Source organism: Alexandromys fortis, unplaced genomic scaffold (assembly GCF_014885135.2).
Source record: "Alexandromys fortis isolate MF-2015 unplaced genomic scaffold, M_Fortis_MF-2015_v1.1 scaffold_50, whole genome shotgun sequence".
Lineage (NCBI taxonomy): Eukaryota > Metazoa > Chordata > Mammalia > Rodentia > Cricetidae > Alexandromys > Alexandromys fortis.
In genome coordinates, this window is record NW_026067932.1 from 7,370,304 (window position 1) to 7,385,953 (window position 15,650).

A 15,650-nucleotide genomic window follows, 5' to 3' on the forward strand; every position below is an offset into this window, starting at 1 on the left:
CAACAGCAATAACAAAGAAATATTGTATTTATTAAAAAATATCTGAGGGGTTAAAGAGGTGGCTAAATGAGTAAGGCAGTTGCCACACAAGTGTGGGGACCGGAGTTCTCATCCCCAGAAGGGTATGGTATCCTGTGGTGATTTTTCACTTGTATTGTAATAAATAAACTTGCCTGAAGATCAGAGAGTAAAACAACCACCCTGGCCAGTTTTACAGAGCAGGCAATGGTAACACACACCTTTAATCCCAGTAGCCACACTAGTTTGCCATAGAAACCGGGCAGTGGTGGTCCACGCCTTTAATCCCAGCCCTAGAGAGGAATATAAAACAAGACGAGGCAGCTCTCACACACAGTTTCATCCTGAGATTCCTGGAGGCAGGATCACCATTTCAGACCGAGGTAGGGGTAAGAGCTAGTGATTGGCTGTTTTGTTTTTCTGACCTTCAGGTTGAACTCCAATATCTGTCTCTGGGTTTTTATTAATTGCTCTAGAGTATTCCATCTTTGAGTACATGCATCCCCAGGAACTCAGGGGCAAAGCCAGGTGTGGAAATGGGCACCTGTACCCCTGGTGCTGGAGTAAAGCTGATACAGGTGGAGACTGGCAAGTCCTTAAAGCTCACTGGCCGGCTAGCCTCACCAAATCAGAGAGCTTTGGGTTCAGAGACAGACTCTGTCTCAAAAAATAAAAAAATAAGGGGAGGTGAGGTGAAGAATGATAGAGGGAGCCAGGCAGTGGTGGCGCACGCCTTTAATCCCAGCACTCGGGAGGCAGAGGCAGGCGGATCTCTGGGAGTTCGAGGCCAGCCTGGTCTACAAGAGCTAGTGCCAGGACAGGCTCCAGAACCACAGAGAAACCCTGTCTCGAAAGAAAAAAAAAGAATGATAGAGGGAGACAGCTGATGCCTACCTCTGGTCTCCTCACACTGGCTTGCACATGTGTGCACACACAAACATGGACATACACAAACACACATACACATGGAGAGAAACTCTGTCATTCTGAGACCATAACTGCTCTTACAGACCAGGCCTCAGGAAGAGAGTCTGTTGTGTTACAGAACTTTGTCCTTTCGTTTACTCCTCATGGTGGCTCCCAAAGAGGACAGCATTGTTTCCATGTTACAGGTGTGAAAATTTGAGACTCAAGAAGATCACACAAATCGTCTAAACCGCATGTCCAGTACAGAGCAGAGACGAGATGAAACCAGGTTTGCCTGAATCCAGTGGTCACACTTCTCCCACCTGAATAGACAGCCTCCAGCACATGTAAGCAGGCTGGCCTAGGAGCCCTGGGTCTGCTCATCCTCGTCACTCACGGCACCCCAACAATGGCTACATCTAAGTGCATCTAAGTCACGTTCTTTCCTTAATGGGTCAGGGAAGGAGCATCTTGTCAGGCATATATTCACACTCCACTCTCCCCTTTTCTGGGAAGAGATCCAGTTCTGAGCAATTCTAATGCAAAAGTCTGGTATGTTGTCATTTTAAAAATAAACATGGGTGCTCTTGCTGCCTGTGATAAAGGCTCTTTGTGAGCGGGACTGAGAAGCCCTTTCTGAGATACAACTCTCCCAAGGGAAGAGTCTCCACCTCATTTCTGGCTGACAATTGGCCTCTTCTTATAACAATAACCTGTAAAACATTAAGGCTTCGCCTCAATTGCCCTTGGATGTTTAGTGAAGTATTAATAGGACTTTGATTCACCATTACTCCAAGGAGCTTCAGGTGATTTGTTTGTGATGTCTCCTTGAGGTCACATTACTTCAGGGAAGAACACAGTTGCCAGACGTTGCTTTCCCATCATGAAGGGACACAGGGAGGACTTACATACCGCACCTCACAGAGTAAGTTTGGCTGAGTGACAACTGGTGAGTGGTTGGCAAGGAGCCAGCGTTATAAGAGGAGAAGGAATCTGAGCAGCTATGGACACGCAAGAACTTTGGGAGTGGAGCACAGATTCGTGGGAGATGCAGTAATGGAGGGAGGGATCCCATTCTAACAAGAAGAACTATTTATTAAGTCCTCACTCCCGGCTAGCCCCCGATGACAGGCTTTGACATATGTTAGGTGATTCATTCTCAGAAGCGGGAGCTAACCCAAGGTTGAGTGGGGGTGGGTTACGAATACAACATATGCAAAGTTCTCCTGTGAGGGACAAGCACAGGTAAGGTGGCCTTAGGGGGAAATCTCTCCAAACACTATGGGCCAGCCATGAACACTCTGAAGTGTGATTTTGTCAATTTTGTGTGTGATGACTCTCTGCAAGACCAGGGACTTGTCCATTCATAGAGCAAAGATTCTGATCAGGCTTCTGGGATTCTTCAAGAAGCTTCTCAAAGCCTCCAAGTAGGCAAACTCCTGACTACCAGAAGGACAGATTCCCTCCAAACAGCAGCACAAACACATTGAGGTGGTTCCATAAGTTCCTGGCAGAGACCAGACCCTGTTGGAACCTTCAGAGCTTGTGGGTACGGAGTCCTGCCAAAACTTGGGTAGGAATTTGCATCTTGCATCTTGCCTGACAAAGGAACCGTTGCAACAGACTGTTGAAAGCACAGCCTGTACAGAGACTACCACAACTTTATTCATAAAACACTTGCTGTGGTAGTTTGAGTGTAGCTGACCCCCGTAAACTCGTAAGGAGCAGCACTTGTAGGAGGTGTGGTTTTGCTGAAATACATAGAGTCTTGTTGGGTTGTGTCACTGTGAAGGTGGGCTTTGAGGTCATATATGCTCAAGCTACGCCCAGTGTCTCAGACCACTTTCTGTTGCCTGTGGGTCAAAATGTAGGGCTTGTTTATTTCTCCAACACTGTGTCTGCCTGTACACCGCCACATCACACTGTGATGATAATGGAGTAAATCTCTGAAAAATGTAAACCACCCAATTAAATCTTTTTCCTGAGCTTCCGTGGACATGGTGTCTCTTCACAGCAATAAAATCCCTAATTAGAGCACTTGTACAAGAGTGTCTGCCCACCAACTGCCTGACTAGCTTCGAAGAGATGCCGCCCTACTTGTTCATTCTGTAGTCAAGTAGAACTGATTCGAAACAACTTTGGAAATCTTCCTCAATTAGTCCTTAAATTGTCCCCTGGTCTCGACTTCTTTGAACACATACGGTTTCATATCTGAAAGCATGTCTCTGTAGTGCTTCCTGTTTATCCTCAAATAAATTGGAATTATTCCTTAGAGAGTTCACTTTTCTCTCTTCCCCCACCCCCATTACCTTTCTCCTCTCCTCTTCTCTCTGTTCTTTAGGTCAATGAAACATCAACTCCCTAGCGCTTGTATGTCTGCTTATATAAGAGACAAAACACATTTCAGCAGGTTCCCAAGGAATCAGCCTGAGAGCAACCCGAAGACACGGGTACAGCACAGCAGAGGCAAGGGACTAGATCCATCCCTCCTGCCACGAGGTCTGCATCACTAGCTGGAGTCAGTAGACTGCAGAGGCGTCCAACACAGGGCACCAGAGGTATGGTGCCTTCATTCGTGTACTGATTTTATGTGTGAAGTGACCTTCCAGGACCTGGAAAAAGAGTTCAAGCTGCTATTTAGTTTACCAGGTTGCTCTTTCAGAATGTTCCATGAGAACACCTCAACCTCAAGGTGTCTTTCTCTTCCTTCCTTCCTGCCCATTTCTTCTTCTTTCCTCCTTTGACATTCCTTCCTGCCTCCCTCCCCCACCTACTAGTGCTAACCCACAATGTGCCAGAGGTCACATGAGGTACATAAAATATTTTAAGAGACTAAACACAATGGGAGGGGGAGATGATAAGAGAGGATAGTGGGGATGAGTGAATATAATTAAAATCCTTTACATACGTGTATTTAATTACAATCGTGCTTACACATAGACATTAAACTGCTACAGAAAATACTAAAGGACAAAAGTTGCGACTGAAACTAAAGAATTTAGTCTCAGGTTAAAGGTTAATCCTTTAGGAGAGACTTTCCCTTCTCCTGCCATACTCCCACCAGAGTTTACTGTATTAAAATTACTTGTTTACTGGCTGGCTCCTCATTATACCTCTTGCTTCCTGGGGGAAATGTTTGTGTTTTCCCTTGCACCCCCTTTTCAACTATTCGTGCACCCGTACGTTGTCCACTCCATATTCTTAACAAATGTGAGCTAACCGGTGAAATGAGGATTGCTCAGCATTGTTTTTTCTACCCCACCCAAATGAGTGGTTTAAGGACCAAAATTTAATTACATCTCTCTACCACACTAAGTGGATAATAAGATCAAGTGGCTATAGACTTCAAAGGAAGAGCTTGCAACAATCTCAGGAGCAAGAGGATCTCTGGACTTGATCTCAGAGGATCCTGAGTTGTGGTGCCCTTGAATCGCCTCAATCCCACCACTGTTTCCAATCCCTCTTGATTGGAGAGGTAGCACAGTGCACGGGGCTAAGAGCAGAATCTGAGCATTGCTGGAAAATGCTGGGTCCTGGCTCTGACTCTTATGGGATTAGCCGGTCTTTGCCAAGTTACTCAGTGTCCCTGTCTCTTAGTTTTCCCACTGGCAAATGAAGATAACACAATCACCTCACAGGAAGAGTAAATGAGTCATCATATGCAAAACATTTGGAAAAGGACCTGGAGCCTAGTAAGAGCTATACAGTGCCAACTATGTACCACCTAGGAAGATGAGTATGGTGCCAGAGCCTTTGAAGCCAGAGTAAGAAACTCAGGCACTGGCAAGCAAAAGCATCTGACCTTGGCAGAATTGCTTATTTTCTCTAGAACTATTTCATTTCTCTCTGTACCATATGATGGCAATTCTATCTTTCTGCTTACTTCACAGGGCTGTCATAAAGACCAGAGGAATTAATGTATGCTGAATTTTTGGAGAAGCTCAAAGTCTTTTATAAACAAGGAGTCCTATTAATATTATTTACCTTTGAATTATTTGTGTATAATCAGGGCAGTTTTACACCTTACCCTTTAACGCAAAGAATCATGGGGTAAAGAAGCTGGGTGGTGGTGCACACCTTTAACTCCAGTACTTGGGATTAAAGTTCGAGACCAGCCTGGTCTACAGAATGAGTTCCAGGACAGTCAGGGCTACACAGAGAAACCCTGTCTTGAAAAACAAACAAACAAAAAATATCAGGAGGAAAGAAAATAGACTCCTTCATAAAATGATGATGGATTGTCCCATCAGGCCTAGCTCAGAAGTCACAGGAATTGTTTCATGATTTGAAATACCCAGTACTCTAGTAGACTAAAGTTGATTACAGTGGGAAGGGTACTAATAGTGGGTGAGGGCACTTGAATAAAGTTCCCAATTCTCCAGTTAATTTCCTATATCATCTTGGATGAGTCATTCTTTTAATCTGTGCTTCCACAACCTGTAAAATGATAAAAAAAAATCTATACAACTCTTATTTCCACGGGGCAGTGGTGGCGCACACCTTTAATCCCAGCACTTGGGAGGCAAAGGCAGGTGAATCTCTGTGAGTTCGAGGCCAGCTTGGGCTACAAGAGCTAGTTCCAGGACAGGCTCCAAACTCTACAGAGAAACCCTGTCTCAAAAAAAAAAAAAAAAAAAAGAACTCTAATTTCCTCTTCACTTACTGTAGTCTATGTGCAAGGGGCTACTGGCTGCTATTATTCCAGGTTGGAACTCAATCCTATCTCAAGGACTCTGCACTTGGATGTTTCTCCACTTGCTTTTGTGCAAATAGCTCTATGGCTCGTTCTCTTTCTTTTTGTTATGTTTCTGCCTTAATGTTTTACATGCAGTGTTTGTACAGATGTCTCTAACTCTGTGATTGTGTATCTTGTGGCAGACATGCTTCTAAACACAGAGAGCTGGTCACTGAGGTTAAATACCTGTTGGATCTTTACAAAATAAGTCCTCCTAGGCAGAATTTGTTCACAAATATAGTATTTGATGAATAGAAACATTCAAAGGTGTGTCCAGCTTCAGTGTTTTCTTCTCTCAAACTTCCGGCAAACACAAGCCCAGATCACCTTGTAGATACCCGAATCTATGAAGCCATGCATCTAACGTCTGCTCACAGCTTGTCTTGATGTGCTATGATACGAGCACCTTAAATATTTCTCAATAGACTCTCAGGAAATATTTGATCAGATGAACATTAAATGGAAAAAAGTTATTAAGTATTTTAAAAACTGTACATATATACACATTCTATATAATTGACCAATTGTGCTTACACATAGACGTTAAACTGCTACAGAAAATACCAAAGGACAAAAGTTGTGACTGAAACTAAAGAATTTCCATTCAATTCCCTTTCTTTATTCAAGTTAATAGAATCATAATTAGCTGTCGGCTCTGATAGCTCAGTGGTAGAGTTGTTTTTTTTTTTTGGCATGCGCGAAACCTTTGCTTGGACTCCCAGTACCAACAAACTAAAACCTGAATCTCAGAATTTGAGTGTGAAAGTTCGTCCCTTACAAGCTTGCATGTCAAGGGAGCTTAAAAACACACACACACCTCGCGTTTTGAGTATAACCAGCTTTACTGTTGATTATGGGTGGACAGGGCTTTTCACAGTGCAAGATAAAAAGCAATCAGCAAAGTTAGCTGATAACGACTGCTACGTTCTTCTTTTATAATAAAAACATCTTTTTCTATTAATTTTTTTCATACAATATAGTCTGGTCATGTTTTTCCCTCTCCCAACTCCTCCCATCCTCCCTACGTGCGACTCCAAAAAAAAAAGCAAGAAAAAAATCCGTAAAAATGAAAACCAAAACCAACAGGCAAATGAATGATAAGACAAAGAAAAATGTCCCAAACAAAGCAAAACAAGAAAGCTCACAAAAATACCACTGAGCTCGTTTTGCGTTGGTCAACTTCTCAAAGAAAGCTTGCGCACCCACAGACCGCCGGACAGGCTGCCAGGCAGAGCGCGCATGCTCGGCCCGCCTCTTCCGCCCACGTGACCGGCACTGCTCCGTTCCCCAATATGGCGGCGCCCAGCGGAATGTACTGCACGTGAGAAAGAGCAGGCAACCCAGCCTCTCAGAGTAGCGTGTGTGAAGCGCTTTCTTCTCCGTGCTGCTCGAGAACCTTTTCCTGTCTTCCTGAGGCCCTCGGAGGGTCTGTGGCCCTCGGCAGCCATGAAGACCAAGCCGCTTTCCCACAAGACGGAGAACACCTACCGGGTGAGCGCGAGAGCCGGGCCGGGAGCCGAACCCGGCCGGGACCCGCGGGTCCCCCGCCTCTGCCCGCCTCCCTCTGATAGCGTGACTCCTGGGCCTGCAGAGTTGGGGCAAAGCTACGACCCCTCGTCCCCGGCTCCGGCCAAAGTGGGAGAACCTGCCACTATAGTAAACACGAGTTCCGGGGGGGGGGGAGTTAGGGTTGAGTTGCAGAGGTCTCCCTTCGACGGTGAGCTCCGGTCTGTCTGGGGAACTGCCTTGGTTGGGTTCGGGGTCAAATCTATCGCCCCAGGAGGTTTCCTGCAAACGCGTCTCTCCTTTTAACGTTAAAGACTGAACAGAGGGGCGTGGGGCGGGCGGGCAAGTGGTGAGTGACTTCCAGCTAGCCGTTGTGGGGCTATCGTAACCGTGTTTTTAAAAACATACTTGTTGCCACGACTTAGTGAGATCCCTGTGCTTTTGGTGTGGTGTGAAATCTGAAAGACTAAGCAGATCGACTTGTCAGCGTGCATCCAGCTTCCCCAGTCTGTGTGGAGATGGTATTTAAAAACCAGAGCTTAGGAGGTAAATCAGTTGGTAGAGAGCGCTTGACTGGCTTGCAGGAACCCCCAGGAGTGGTGGCCAGTGTCTTTGGGGACGTAGAGGCTGGAGGATCTGAAGTTAAATTTAAAGGTCACTCTTGGCAACATGGCCAGTTCCAGGTCAACCTGGGATACATAAGTCAAAAAAAAAAAAGACAAGAATAAGTTATGCAAAATATAAGTCTTTATTATTGTTAACTAGTAACAGTGCATTTGTGCATCTGTTTAGAGTTCACACATTTAGTGATCAACAGGTGCCACAAGTCTGAAATGACAAGCTAAGGTTACTGTTATTTGTGGTGACAGTTCATAGAAGGCTAATTGAAACTCTGAACATTCTGCCTTTGGAGTCTGATGTGATTATGGTATAGTGAGCTCCAATTGATATCAAGATATGATAAGCATTAAGTGCGAATGTGTCTTCAGTATGCTTCTTTTCTTTGCAGTTTCTTACGTTTGCTGAAAGACTGGGGAATGTGAACATTGATATCATTCACCGGATTGATCGAACCGCAAGCTATGATGAGGTAAGAGGATATGGTATTAGCAACCCTCAAACCGCTTTAGTAATACAAGTAAATCATTTTTCAAGACATTTTTAATGGACACGCAGTGATTTAGACCTGTGTTGTCTAGTAAAGAAATCACACATAGCAAATACATTTTTAATTCACTTTAAAGTCCTCAATAGCTGTTAGCGTACTGGAGAAGTGCCATAATAGATGGGACATTTCCATCCTGGCTGCAAGTTCATTTGGGTGATTCAGGGTTAAACAGCTGGTTTGACTTGATTTGGAAACTCGTCTTTTGTTGTGTACACTGCAGGTGGGACTAATTTTTGTTTCCAGCTCCGATTTCAAAGTGATTTTAATGAAATCTGTTTCTTGGGGTTTAATTTCTTCCTCTTTAAAGGAAAGATGCTAGACTACACATTCCTGTCCTAACCACATTCCTGACTGGTGTTCTTCTAAGAAGTGATGGTTTCTCCCTTTTTTGGTACATCAGGCCCTTATGCTTCTGCTAGCCCTTTAAGGCTTGTTGATACAGACGCCTTTAACTCGGGGCTTCTGCCTCGCTCGTCATCTTCTGTTACTGGTCAGCTTCTGCCCTGAGTCTTTGCATGCATTTTCTCCCTACCACTTCCGAGTGTTAAATGGTATCATCTAGATCAGCACGAAATGCTCTGCGAACTCACCATGAAGGGAGTGTCAGAAAGGATGTCCAAAGGGGATCTGTAGAAGATGGTACCGAATTGAGTTTTAGTGTGGCAGGAGGACAAGAATGGCTCTTCCAAGCTGAGGAAAAGTCTACACAAAGCAGTAGATGCTCGGAAATACGCGTCGTATTTAAGATACTACAAAACTGTCAGCCTTACCGATGTGCTCAGGGTGCATGCATGCGTGGTGACTGGGAGGGGAGGGGAGGGGAGCTGGAGAGATGGGAAAGATCACAGTTTCATGTGCCAAGCAAGTTTGGATATCATCCTGGAGCTGTAGAATGCTTTTCCAAAATCGTGAGCTGGGGAGTAAGTGGCTTGATCAGGTGTGAGATCCGATAAGAAATGATTGTGACAGTGGCAACCAAAACAGAAGGAAAGTTTCAGGGATATTAAGTTGAGTGGACAGGGATTGTGACCTACTAGATGGGAGGAGAGGGAAGGAATAGGGTTAAGGTTTTTGGTTACAATAACAGGATGGTTGAAGATACCACTCAACAGTATAGATTTGTGAAGGGTTGTGTGTGGTGACACATTCTTGTGATTCCAGGGGGTGCCGAGGCTATCCTAGCCAGCCTGGACTATACAGCAAGACGTTGCTATTCACATGGGCACATGTGTGCCTGCGCTCGCTCGCGCTCTCTCTCTCTCTCTCTCTCTCTCTCTCTCTCTCTCTCTCTCTCTTTCGGTATGATAAACATTAAATGCTAATGCAAGAGAACACAATTCTTAGAGGAAGGTAACTTGTTGGATGTGATGTATAGAATAATGTGTAAATCCTAGTGTCCATAGGATGTTTGGGGAAAAAGGACAGTACCAGAAAACACTGAATCCTAACTACTAGACCACCAGGGGAAACATTAAAAGACATTTGACCAGCAGGGAGTGTTGTCACATCTTTCCTCCCAGCACTTGAGAAGCAGAGGCAGGTGGATCTCTGCCAGCCTGGTTTACATATCTTGTTTCAGACCAGTGAAGCTATATAGTAAGACCCTGTCTCAAAAATATGTGTGGAGCCGGGCGGTGGTGGCGCACGCCTTTAAATCCCAGCACTCGGGAGGCAGAGGCAGGCGGATCTCTGTGAGTTTGAGACCAGCCTGGTCTACAAGAGCTAGTTCCAGGACAGGCTCCAAAACCACAGAGAAACCCTGTCTCGAAAAAACAAAAAACAAAAAAACAAAAACAAAAAACAAAAAAAAATGCGTGGATCTAGAGCATAGGTGAATGCAGAGACAGGCGATTGAATGGTCCAAAATGGCCTCAATTATATATACAGCAGTTGGGTCTTGTTGATCTTCATTCCCATTGTCTCATTTCTATTGCTATGATAAAGACCACGACCAAAAGCAACTTAGGGAGGAAAGGGTTTATTTCATCTTATTATTTATAGTTCATCAAGTTGGGAGCTCAGGCCAGGAACTCAAGGCAGAAACCTGGAGACACAAACTGAACCGAGAGCATGGAGGAGTGCAGCTTACTGGCTTGTTCTCCACGGCTTGCTCTGGTTACTTCTACCATGCAGGACCAGGGTGTAGTGGTCTGGGCCCTCTCACTTCCATCATCAAACAAGAAAACATTCCATGGGCTTTTTTCCAAGGCCATCCTCGTGGGAACATTTTCTCGGTTGAGATTTCTTTCTCCAAAATGACTCTAACTTACATCAAGTTGACACAGAATTAACCAGGACACTCTTGGTGTCTTTCTCCAGTATAGCTGGATCGGTCTTCTTTCTGTCATGTGAGACTCTTTCTAAGATAGTGTAGCAGGAAGGGCAGCCCTCCTGCAGTCTCACCATTTCCATCATCTGTCTGCTGTTAGTAGATACAAGGGGTTGGTAAACCCTGTCTCCGTCCATCTCGCTCTATCCAGCAACTCAGATAGTGAATTTTAAATCAGACATTCAAATACAATACAATCTAAAGGTAAACTAATTTGATACTTGCTAAAGAATAACAGAAGCTTGGTCAGTTGTCTTGGAGTTGCTTTGCTAATGCGTGACCTCTCCTGCAGGAGGTTGAAACCTACTTCTTCGAGGCGCTGCTGAAGTGGAGAGAGCTGAACCTCACAGAGCACTTCGGTATATTTGTTTCGTTTGTATTTTATTCTCCCATAATTTGCACTTTTTATGTTCCCAACAACTAGTGATGGAGAAACTGAACGTAATCCTTTTTGCTTTCTTTCTTTTTTCTTCTTTGTTAATCCAGGGAAGTTTTACAAAGAAGTCATAGACAAATGCCAGTCGTTTAACCAGCTGGTCTATCATCAGCACGAAATAGTGCAGAGCCTGAAGACTCACCTGCAGACCAGGAACAGTTTTGCCTACCAACCTCTCTTGGAGTAAGTCACATCTCAGACGAAGGCTCGATGGTGTTTATCTGAGTCTTAAGGAAGGTCGTGGTCCATTCCTGGTGTTTATACTGTAGTAACAAGACGATCTGCCTTCCCTGCTAGTTCACTGTATCAGAAGGAGATGTGCTGCCGTAAGGCAGGGTGACACTCGCCCTGTACTGTGATAGGGCACATATGGCTCCTGTAAGAGCTGTGCGCTTCTTTGACCTGGGGATAGGTGCCCTGAGTTCTGCAGTAACTATTTCTGGTTTGATTTCTCGGTTAAAATTTGAGCTGCTGAGCAGTCGTTTTGCACGCCTTTAATCCCAGCACTCTGGAGGCAGAGGCAGGCGGATCTCTGTGAGTTCAAGGCCAGCCTGGTCTACAGAGTGAGTTCCAGGATAGCCAGGGTCACACTGAGAAACCCTGTCTTAGAAGACTAGATAGATAGATAGATAGATAGATAGATAGATAGATAGATAGATAGATAGATAGATAGATACAGATAGATAGGTAGATCCATCCAGATGGAGGGAGGGAGGGAGGGAGGGAGGAAGGAAGGAAGGAAGGAAGGAAGGAAGGAAGGAAGGAAGGAAGGAAGGAAGGAAGGAAAAATATTTGAGCTGTGAATGGTGGCACATTTTGTAATCCCTACACTTAGGAAGTAGAATCAGGTGGATCTTGTTCAGCCTGGGCTATACAGCAAGACAAGATCTTGTCTCCAAAACTAAAACAGCAACAACAGAAACAAGGACTTAGAAGTGCTTTGGGTTAGTTCATGCAACAGTCATAGGCTATCTATATCGTCAAACAGTCCTTTTCAATCACTTCCTTTTCAATCCAGTTTAGTAGTACAGTTGGCACGAGATCTGCAGACTGACTTCTATCCACACTTTGAAGACTTCTTCGTGACCATCACCTCCATCCTGGAGACGCAGGACACGGAACTGCTAGAATGGGCTTTCACTTCCCTGTCGTACCTGTACAAGTACCTGTGGAGGCTGATGGTGAAGGACATGCCAAAGATATACAGGTGACCCTTTCCTTCTGCAGTACGTTTTGATTTGCCTTCTTCCTTTGCTCTGGTCCCTCCCTGACTCGAGTACCTTCCCGGTGCCGTGCTGATTATTTCCTTGCTCAGAGCTGGTTCGCCAGTCACTGTGGTCTATGTGGTCATCTGTCCGTCTGCAGTGTATAGCACACCTACTTAGTTTCCTCACCGCGTCTTGAAACTATCCCTACCCATCCAACTGGACCTGGAGTTCATCATGTTAGCACCTCCCACCCCATGGGAGCCATGATAGCTTTGACTTCTGTACCCCTTTGGCTGTGTTTTGTTCTGTTTCTTTGCTTAGGTCTCCCAGGCTTTATTGTAGCTCTTTGCAGAAGTGTAACCTTGCGCCCAGGTGCCTCTGCTTGGAGTTCAGAGCTGTGTGTTTACCGGGACAGCTTTACCTATTGCTTCCTAGCCATCTCACCACTCTTTGAGATGTACCTCTTCCTCCTTATTATTTCCTGAATGGGGTTATTTATTTCTACTTACCATGTCTTTGCCCTTCCTAATAAAAAGCTTTCTACTTCACATCAAATTCATACCGCCTTTCCGATTCACTGTGGGTTTCATCGTTACCTGAAGGTTTCTTTGAAACTTAGCCTACACTGTTGTCTCTGGCCTCAGCCTGGCATTGGGCTGTCTCTGCTCGTACGTGCCTTCCCAGTACTGTTGACCACACTGCTGACATGGAGAACATCTCTACTAAACGATTCTGTTTTTCTCCTTCTACAGCTTGTACAGTGCCCTCTTGGCCCACAAAAAACTACACATAAGAAATTTTGCTGCAGAAAGTTTTACTTTTTTGATGAGAAAGGTTAGTCTGATATTTTATGTGCTTATGGTAGTGACTTGTCAAGAGTCTGATGACCAGGATGGCTGTCTTTTTAAATGGAATCATAAAGTCACCTTTTAAAACAGAAGCTTGTTTGTACTTTCAGTTTATGTCGCCCTAAGGTTTAGTCTTTGCTCCCTAATCTGAGAGCTCTAATTTGGGTCATTCTGTTATTTATGTTTTCATAGCGCTCAGTGAATATAATATAATATAATATAATATAATATAATATAATATGTCCTTTGATTTAAGTCAGTGAAGGGATTTCCTGCAAGGAAACGCTAGCATAGTTTATTTGTTTGTCTAATTTCTTCCTGGTGAATTTTAGGTTTTGGTAACACATAAAACATTAGTATTAAGTTTCTTTGTGCACATAAAATGTAAATACGTGGTTTACTTTAAAAGATAGAATGTTGCCTTATGCTGATTTTCCTAGCACGTGCCTTCGTATCATACCAATGAGTCCGTCACCCTCCTGTGATAATTACAAGGTCCTAGTCGTTTGAAATCACCTCTGTTCCTGTCAGACATTTTCAGAGCCTATTTAAATATGGGTATATAAAATAGGAAGTATGGGTTCTTATTTAGACATACTTGTATTGTAAATGCAATTTTCCACTTCTCATTCTAGGTCTCTGATAAAAATGCTCTTTTCAATTTAATGTTTCTCGATCTCAATGAGTATCCAGAAAAAGTGGAAGGAGTTGGACAGTTACTCTTTGAAATGTGCAAAGGAGTCAGAAATATGTTTCATTCCTGTACAGGCCAGGTAAAGAGGGGACAAATGCCTGGAGTCTGTGCAGGCGGAATAAACAGAAGAGAACAGCACAATGGTGGGGGGGGGGGGAGAGGAAGCACAACCCGGAGAGTGTCAGGACTTATAATGTGGACTTTGGGTGCTTTTACATGCAAAATCGCCTTGGTCTTCTCAGCCCTGAGAACTTAGCTGCTCTAACATCAATTGAAGGTCATGGGTAGAGGGGAAAGGCTGTTCTGTGATAAACTCCACATCCTAAGGCTAGTCTCTGTGGTTGGTACTCACTTGTAATCCCAGCACCCAGGATGTTGAGGCAGATGGATGGTGATTTAAGCACAAGCTGGGCTACAGAGTTAACAGTCAAAGCTGCCATAGCCTCGATTATTCCATGCTGTTTTTGATAAAATCAGCGTGATAAACCATAGCTTAAGACTGTCTTTTAAAAACTGCTATCCCAAAGCGTTTTAATTGCTTTCTATTGCATTCCCACAGGCGCTGAAGCTCATTTTGCAAAAGCTAGGACCAGTTACCGAAACAGAAGCTCAGCTACCATGGATTTTAGTTGGGGAAACCCTGAGAAACATGGCCAGATCCACTGTAGGCTATATCTATAAGGAACACTTTGGTGTGTTTTTTGACTGTTTGCAGGTAAGTTCTAAGAATGGATGTGTAGCAGGACGCCTGCATACCCTTTGTCATTGCTCTGCGCTGAGCTGAGCACTGTTGGAGATTGTATTTTATCATCTCCTTTGTTCATCTCCCTACACATCCGTCTCCTTTCCTCCCCTGCAATCCTTTCCGTATGTATTTATTTTCAGTGTGATACCTTGTGGTGCAGTGGAACATGGTGGCGGAGAGAACTGGCAGGTTTCCTCTTTGCCTCTTGGTACTGCACTCCAGGTGTGAGTGCCTGCCGCTCGGTGTTTTCCTATGATAACGTGGGGCTGACGTTACCTGTGTCAGGGTCGCTGTGAGGGTGTTAGTGAATACTTCCAAAGAACATAGGCAGCGCTCAGCAAACACTAGCTGCCACTGTGCAGCGATGCCCGAACATGCTCCCTTCTTTCTTTAGTTAGCAAGAGTGTGCGAAGGCGAGCTGTCGGTGGACATCCATTATCGCGTGAGCAAATAAATGGTTTGGGGTTTTGTCGTTACTCAGTCTCTCGATTTCTTGATTTGAAGGAATCCCTGCTGGAGCTGCACAACAAAATGACGGAAACAAACTGCTGTGAGAACTCTGAACAGATCAGTCGGCTGCTGGAGACCTTCCTGATCCTTGTGAAACATGGAAGTGGCTCAAAAATAACACGGCCTGCTGACGTTTGCAGGGTGCGTCTGGTGTGCTTAAGAGTCTGTTGAAGGCTGGCGCTGGGGTGTAGCGCTGTGTTGTGCACTCACCTGCGGTGTGCAAAGGCCTGATGATCCCAGCGCTGGGGGTGGCGCCGGAGTGTGGATTGCTATAAGCGCCTTGTTCTTTCTTCCGTTATTACAGGTGCTGTGTGAAGCATTACAGACAGCCAATCTTGCCACTTCTTGCCGGAAGACTCTCTTGGACGTAGTTTCTGCTTTGCTCCTAGCTGAAAGTGTTTCCTTGCCAGAGACCCTCATCAAAGACACCATAGAAAAAGTAATTTACTTCACCAGATGTTACCTGTGTGGCTAATAATGTGTTTAGCACTGAGTATCCCTGCTGAGGAACACAGATGAAGCATGGCAAAGGCTTTGCCCCCAAGGG

At 44.7% G+C, this 15,650-nt stretch overlaps 1 protein-coding gene across 1 annotated transcript in view; it reads left to right on the forward strand.

Annotated features, from left to right (window-relative positions):
* Positions 1-6,931: 6,931 nt before the first annotated feature.
* Positions 6,932-15,650, forward strand: part of Utp20 (UTP20 small subunit processome component) — a 78,073-nt gene continuing 69,354 nt past the window's right edge. The window contains exons 1-10 of the mRNA XM_050145809.1: positions 6,932-7,150; positions 8,175-8,255; positions 10,955-11,021; positions 11,149-11,281; positions 12,117-12,305; positions 13,059-13,140; positions 13,790-13,927; positions 14,408-14,563; positions 15,098-15,244; positions 15,408-15,542. Of these exons, the coding sequence (XP_050001766.1) occupies positions 7,106-7,150; positions 8,175-8,255; positions 10,955-11,021; positions 11,149-11,281; positions 12,117-12,305; positions 13,059-13,140; positions 13,790-13,927; positions 14,408-14,563; positions 15,098-15,244; positions 15,408-15,542 (1,173 nt within the window). The 5' untranslated portion in view covers positions 6,932-7,105. The remainder of the gene's footprint in view (positions 7,151-8,174; positions 8,256-10,954; positions 11,022-11,148; positions 11,282-12,116; positions 12,306-13,058; positions 13,141-13,789; positions 13,928-14,407; positions 14,564-15,097; positions 15,245-15,407; positions 15,543-15,650) is intronic.